General features: G+C 45.6%; 3 protein-coding genes across 4 annotated transcripts in view; 2 read left to right on the top strand and 1 right to left on the bottom strand.

Annotated features, from left to right (window-relative positions):
• The window catches only part of LOC308075808 (E3 ubiquitin-protein ligase RNF4-like), a 72,210-nt gene that overhangs the window by 51,495 nt on the left and 12,930 nt on the right, over positions 1-7,785 (top strand). The window lies entirely within an intron of this gene.
• On the bottom strand, positions 1,448-2,958 carry LOC308076428 (V-type proton ATPase subunit H-like; the record flags this gene model as incomplete). Its single annotated transcript, XM_080416660.1, is given in 3 exon segments — positions 1,448-1,550; positions 1,552-1,578; positions 1,580-2,958. Coding segments are annotated over 3 exon segments (1,509 nt in total).
• Positions 4,237-5,475, top strand: LOC308076427 (serine/threonine-protein kinase PDIK1L-like; the record flags this gene model as incomplete). The annotated part of the gene is made up of 1 exon (XM_080416659.1): positions 4,237-5,475. One exon carries the CDS (start codon positions 4,237-4,239, stop codon positions 5,473-5,475), a length of 1,239 nt encoding a protein of 412 aa, XP_080272785.1.

Raw genomic sequence — 7,785 nt, 5'->3', positions numbered from 1 at the left:
CCACATATGGGTACAAAAGGGGGCATGCCCATATATGGGCATATACTGATGACATTAGGAATCTCCATATATGGGCATAAAAGGGGACAAGGACTGACAGATACAGAGATCCCCATATATGGGCATAAAAGGGACAAGGACTGACGGATAGAGAGATCTCCATATGGGCGTATCAGCATGCACATATATGGGCATATACAGATGACATCAGGGATCTCCATATATGAGCATAAAAGGGACAAGGACTGACGGATACAGAGATCTCCATATATGGCCATATCAGTCGGCTTGCCGGTGCACGTAGGTGTGAAGGCCACGTAGCAGCCCCTAGCACTAGTGTGGACCGAACCTCTAGAACCCTGGCCTCCCAATTTTGGGCATGTGATTACAGGCGAAAATAAAAAGCGTATTTTTTATAGCAAATAAAGCTCAATGAATCACACCGCGCCGTGTTTGAGCTTGTACATCGGCTATTTTCAAAATAATTTAGGAAGGTTTTGATTGTGATAGTGGTTTTAATATGCACAGATAGTCAGTAAAGGAACATTACATGCTGTGTTCACACTGGGGGCCCTATTTTGCACGTCTTTGGCTATTTTGAGGGGCCAAACAGCGTTGGCCACACCTCCAGGTCTTGAGTTAAGTCATAAGACCTGGTACTTAAGACGCACAAAATAGTGCCCTATATGTGGAAGTGCTGTGAAAACACCAGATGCCGAAACGATTGCTGAACATCGGGAGCCTGCTACACACGCAGGAGGTATGAACAGCCCAACCGATTTAACATGGGATCCAAAAGGAAACTGGTGCAAAAAATTGCAACAGTAATGTCTAGTGATTCATCTCATTCAAATTTGACCAAATCCATCCATCCATTCATCTTATCCAAACCACTTATCCAAAGTCAATCGGGTAGCAGTTCCAGCAGAGAACACCTCAGACTTTCCCTTTCCCTTACAACATTACCCAGCTCTGACAGGAGGATCCCAAGGCGATCCCCAGGCCTGCCTGGAGATATAATCCCACGGTCTCTTCTCAGCTGGGTGTGCCTGGAAACCTCCCTAGGGATGCCCAAACCACCTCAACTGGCTCCTTTCTATGCAAAGGGTCATAGTCTGAGTACTTCATGGATTACTGAGCTTTCTTCTTACCTTATCCCTAAGGGAGATGCCAGCCACACTCTGAGAAAGTCTATTTCCTGCTTGTATTATCTGTGATCTTCTGTCATGTCCACATTTCATGACCACTAGGCCAATGCCTGTTGAACGCATAGTACTCCTCTGGTTATGCAATACACTTTGTATCCATCCCACTGTCAGAGTAGTAGTTAGCGCAGTAACCATTATCATAACTAGGACGGCATCAGGTTTCTTCTACCCTAGCCCCCCCATACCCTCCACAGTTTGATCATTAAAACTGCAATATGAGTTATGCACATACGGTACATTCATTGATTATCCACACATAGACAGCGGACACATACATCATGCACAAGAAGAGTTAAGCTTCTGGCTGCCACGGCATGGGGTTGTTGCTGCTGGTTAGTAGACCAGTTGTTTTCCTAGATTTTCCCAATGGAATCATGAGTTTCTGCACAGCCAGCAGGGCGTTGTAGCGGACCAGCTGATCCTCATGGTACATGTGGTTCATCACCAGTTGCTTTCCACCCAGGTGCTCAATCATTCGTTTGCCACGTGGATAGTGTCGCACGTACTCTCCGATGTCGTGGGCTGCCACCGCGATGACCTGTGGGTCATCTGACACCTCTAACGACCTGGTTAAGACCTTGAGGAGCTCATAGTTATTCTCATTCAGACGGACGGCATTCTCACACCAGAAATTCTCAGATTTGTGCACAGGACTCCATTTCAGGCGGCTAGACTTGAGCTCAAAGCTGTACTCGTCAAAGGAGGTGAAGTCTTGCATGCTCTGTTCAAGACGCTCTAGCAGGAACTTGATGTCGTCTGTGATGTCTTTGTCATCATACTTCTGCTGGCTGATGTTCTCCAACTGCTTCAGCACATTGCACTGTATCATGGCCAGGGCATACTCCTGGCACGTCTCCTTCTCTGCAGACATCTCCAGGAGGTTGCGGAAGGTGGCCAGAATGATGCGAGTGACCTTCTCCTTAACAGAGTCCTGGAAGATGCCGGACAAGGCAGGCACAATGTTGTAGCGTCGCAGCTGCTCACAGAGTTGGGGGCTGAAGGCCAGGAGCCAAATGCAGAAGATCATCTGGTACTGAAGCTGGAAGTCACACTTGTTGCTCAGAACAGCAGTAATGCAGTTTACGCCATCAGCCGCCACCCATGCAAAGCGATACTCGTTAACCCTGAGCATCAGCTGAAGGCAACCGGCCACACAGTGGATGTACTGAGAGCTTTCGCTGGGGGAAATAGTCCTTGTTCCAGTGCCTGTTTCTTGGCATGTACCATGTAGGTTTTGTGAGCTGAGTTGAGTCTTGATCCAATTGAAGTAGCAATTGAGGTCACTTCCTTCCATCAGGTCGCATCCCCAGGTGGCCAGTTTGGCTGTGATCCTTGCAGCCATGTGGACAGTGAATAGATCCTGGCGGTTCAGTTTGGGAAGAAAGTAGGACCATGCAGTGTTCTTAGTCTTCTTGGCATAGTCAAAGAAGATGTTCACCCTCTGTTTTTTCTCCTGCTGCAGAGTGTCATCAATCAGAGTCAAGATGTACTGGATCGTCTGCTCCTTGGAGATTTGAGCCATCAGGTTCAGAAACGTCTTCGCATACTGATGTCCTTCATTGGTCAGAATGGCCTGTTTATCCTCAGAGCGAGCCACCACAAACTTCTTAACAAACTCACAGTCCTCAGCAGAAATTATCTGAACCTGAAGGTAGGATTGCCAGTTGACCTGATTGGCTCGAACCTCAGCTGTCTTAGCAGCAAGGATGTTCGTGGGAACTGCAGCGTCCACAGACCCACAGATGTCCATCATTGAATGTGTAAACTAACTGAGAAGTCACACCACCCACTTCCCAGAGTCACTGGACCGGAACTGCAAGGTTCAAAGATGCTTTTGTTGTCCTTAGGGAAATGTTCCACACGGCTCCCTAACTGGCACAGTCTGTGCGTATCGGTCATAGCGTTGCCCAGATTAATGTGCATTAGGTTGAGGCCAGTCGATGATGTCAGGCATCTATGATGCAGCACTGTGATGTCATTATTGTGTCCATATATGTCAGGCATGTCCATATATGGGCATATGCGCTGTAGTTCATGGTCAGTCTATGATGTTAGTCATTATGATGTCTCGCTGTACTGTGACAGCAGTACCATGTCCATATTAGGGCATCATCGTCATGGATACACAGACCCATAGACACACCCACAACTTCAACTTTATAGTAGACTAACATAGTCTCGCGTGGCCAGACTGTTGCCTCCCACAATTTTCAAATGTTCCGGTCATACAGTCTGGAGCACAGACGCTCTGATCATGAGTAAAATATAAAGAGGATGTGAAGCCTCCTCCCCACACTAATGGAAACTAAAAAATTTAATTTAAAGATATTTTAAAATATATTTTCGTGAACGGAAATGCCAGCGCCCTCTCTGGGCTTTCGGGAGGTGTAGTTCCAGACTCTATATAGCATTCGGAGATTGTGTAATAGTTTGGCTACGCGAGACTATAGTAGACTAGACCGGTGCACTGATCTACTCTGAGTTGGGAACGATGCAAATAGGGAATGCATGCCCTACCCGGTTATGCTATACCTGTTGTCAGAGTACCCACTGTAACCGTCTTTCTATCTCTTCACCTGTCTGTCTGCCTGTATCCATTTTATGACCATATATGGAGATCTCTCACACAGACCCACAGCCACACGGACACACCCATAACTTCAAGTTTATATAGCGGCTATTTGGCCAGGGTTGACACCTATTTGGGCAATGCTGTTGATGTCACGCTATATGATATAAAGCGCAATGACTGTTCAGATTCTCATTGTGCGGCAGGTTTGGGTTTTTGGCACAATCCAAAAGACAGTCAAACATACAGAATTTATTTTCAAGGTTGGTCAATTAGCCTCACCTTATTTTTTAAGCATTTTGACATCACAGCGAGATACCTCACATTCACTCCGTCAGCAAGTTCTCAAACTAACTAGTTTCAATAAAAATTATTAAAGATAAATAACTTCCTTATAACACTTGTGTTTTTGACTAAAGATAAATAATGGATATTTGCAATGGGAGGAGACGGCAAAAGATGAGAAGCTTCCCATGGAAAGTGTTACCATATCCTATTCGATCCAAAAGGGACATAATTCGTCTCAGGAGGCGGGACGTGGACAGAACAGTCCACCGGGCACTGGCAGTGGAGAACAACAGCAGCGGTGGGGACGTCCCTATGGAAGAAGACCATGTCACCATTAATTTCCTTAAAGACCAACGCTTGGAACATGGCATGGTTATGCCACCACGTTACAGTTTGCTGTGTGAAGTTGGCAGGGGAAACTATGGGGTTGTTTACGAAGCTATCACCCGAAAAACCAGGGCACGGGTAGCAGTTAAAAAGGTCCAGTGCAACACTCCTGAAAATGTCAAGATGGCCCTGGCCGAGTTCTGCGCCATGGCGAGCCTGGGAAAGAAACACGAAAATGTGGTCCAGCTTGAGGAATGTGTGTTACAAAGGAATAACATGGCCGAGAAGATGAGTCATGGGAATAAAAATTCCAAACTTTACCAAACTGTTGTAAACAGTGAGCGCATCCTGGGTTACCCGGAGGAGCCGTGCTACCTATGGTTTGTCATGGAGTTCTGTGAGGGCGGGGACCTCAACCAGTATATCTTGTCACAGCGGCCCAATACCCGCACCAACAAAAGCTTAATGCGCCAACTGACGCGTGCTGTGGCTTTCTTACACAAGAACAACATTGTCCACCGTGACCTCAAGCCAGACAACATCCTAATTTCACAGAAGTCCGGCTCACCGATCCTCAAGGTAGCTGACTTTGGCCTCAGCAAAATCTGCACAGGTCTCGGTTCAGGCTGCAGAGACGGCAACAAGTGCACAGTGCCAGGCAGCAAAAGAGTTGCAGTCAACAACAAGAGCGCTGTTGATGTCAACAACTTCTGGCTGTCGTCGGTCTGTGGCTCAACCTTCTACATGGCACCCGAGGTGTGGGAGGGCCACTACACAGCAAAGGCTGACATCTTTGCCCTGGGTATCATCATCTGGGCTATGATTGACCGGACCACATTCATTGACCCAGAGTCCAACCGCGAACTCCTCGGCACCTACATACGGCAAGGCACTGAAATTGTGCCCGTCGGGAAGGCACTGTTTGAGAACCCCAATATAGTTATACACATCCCGCAGAAGACCAGGAGCATGTCACAGGGACTGCGGAAACTTCTCCAGGACATGCTAGCTGTAAACCCTCAGGAAAGGCCTGACGCCTTCGAGCTGGAGGTGCGGATGTACGAAGTAACTACTGAACTATAATGACCACAAAGCTCCACCCCTCCCCTCTTTCCAAACCATCATGTCGGAGAAGGGACTTTTGTGTGGCATGGGGTTTTTATTTATTTATCTTGAACAATTGACGGGATTCCAGGATTTTAAGCTCAGGGGTGGGGTCATTATTTGGACTCCAGCTCATGTGTCATGACATAGGAAATACAAACTCAAGCCGCTATTAAGTCCAGTACAGCATTTTGGTTTAGTTTACAGTGAGTCTTAATGTTGCATTTGGTTTGCACATATCAACACGGTAATTGCATAGGTAAACATAACATTTTTACAACCAGAATTAGAGTAAAAAACTAGAAAGGTCCACTCCTCTGATCTCAGATGTCCACCAGGCTGGGTTGCCTACCCAGGGCCGTCGCGTCATCCATCGTGTCGTAACATAGGCCCCGGCCACGATTTTGTGGATCTAATTACAGGCACAAACGATATGGAGTATGAAAACCTTGGTTAACCGTCATTGTCACATGACACATAAGAGCATTTGTGCCTAATTTTGTAAACATCATGCATGTGCAACAGTAATTTGTGGTGCCCACTATGGGTGTAAATAGAATTGTGGTTGGCTCTGCGTTGTTTAGATGCCCCTCAATCTATGTAAAAGATTTGGGGCAAATCGGATCAGTTCATGATTTGGGGCATTTTTTGCTAAATGGGCCCTATCCACAAACTTTGATAGTCAGTCGTAGTCAATCAGAAGAACGGATCATGAAAAATCGATCTGACAGATAGATTTTAATCATATGACTCCAGAGATAATGTGTGACCTTTGGGTCCATAGGACTAGTAGCAAAAGGTGTCAAATGAACTATGTGGAGTTGCATCATGGTCCAGGGAATCCAGGGGAAAACTAAATTTGATTGTATTACCTACGGTTCAAGAGTTATAGGCTAAAATGTGGAGGAGGCTGTTATGGTGCCAACATGATACTGATTGAAACACTTTGGAGTGAGGAATTCCCCCAAAATTCATTGCACTCCACCCAAAATGTGTGTGGTTTGTCTCTATACCTCCCCTAATGGTTGTTGTGCAACCGTTTGATTACTCTTCATTTTGGTGCGATGATCCAAACTCCCACTATGTTATTGAATTTGTAGTGGTGTGTTGTGGTCCATACAACGGTTCCCTCTCCATGCCATGGAACCACAAATAGCCATGACCTTTGGCTGCGACTAAAAACAAAATAGTGAAAATAGCCGATGAAGATCACAACACGTCACGATACATGTTGTGAGCTTGGAGGTATACAAGATAATAAATAGGAGTGTATTTGTCACTCATACAGGTACAAGCACAGAAATATTGGTGGTACATGTTCCGCAAAACTGTGCTAGTACAATATAACAGCAGGATAATAATAAAAGAATACTGTATTTAATAAATAAAAATAAGAAAATTATAAAGATATAGAAGTAAAGTACAGGTAGAACGGCAGGTATGACAGGTAACATGTTAAGGCAGTCTGACGTCATGAACCTTCACAGTAGTAGAGGAAGCTGTCACCTCCCTTTCTAAAAACGACTTTAAATTGTTAAACCTATCATCAGTCTAAACAGTATAATATACATTTTAAAGAATCTGTACATCGGAACTATACAAACTATAGGATGCTAGGTCAACAAATGAACCCGAAACATGAAATCTGTCTCCATAGCATGCTATCTAAATAAAATTTGAATCTTAAATTTGCATAAGCCTGCAAGGTTGTCAAGTGCTACGGGCTAAAGTGGAGTCTGAAGAAGTGAGTCTTCAGATTACGATGGGGAGTTCGTTCCACAGATTGGAGGCCAGAAGGGAGAAGAGGCTGGGACGTGTGGAGTGTTGTCCTGGATGTTTTAGGAAAGGTTCTGACAGCTACTCTGTGTTAGCTGATCTGAGTGAGCGGGAGGGTTGGATCGGGCTTTGAAGATATGGCAGTGCCATACCTTTGGTTGCTTTGTTGGCCAACATCAGTGTTTTGTACTCCAATGGAGGGAGTGGAGAAGGGGGGAGTCATGTGAAAGATTTTGGCTGGTTGAAGACCAAGCGTGCTGTGGCATTCTGGATAATTTGGAGGGGCCTAAGAAGTGCACATGCCCGGAAGCCAGTATGGAGTTACAGTAGTCAAGTTTTGATATGACTGAGGTCTGGATAAGGAGCTGGGCTTCAGAGATTAGCTCTGGATAAACAAACGAACAGACCCTCTTATAGACGACTAGCCTCTTTCAGAGTCATGCCATGCATGTGATGTCACCCGTTTATGCAATACCAGTTGTACTTGTTGTCAGAGTACTAGTTGTATCCGTT

This window comes from Gymnoscopelus braueri (genome assembly GCF_963280865.1).
Source record: "Gymnoscopelus braueri genome assembly, chromosome: 20".
Taxonomy (NCBI): domain Eukaryota; kingdom Metazoa; phylum Chordata; class Actinopteri; order Myctophiformes; family Myctophidae; genus Gymnoscopelus; species Gymnoscopelus braueri.
Note: the sequence above shows the minus strand (reverse complement) of the source record. Positions and strands in the feature narration are given on the sequence as shown.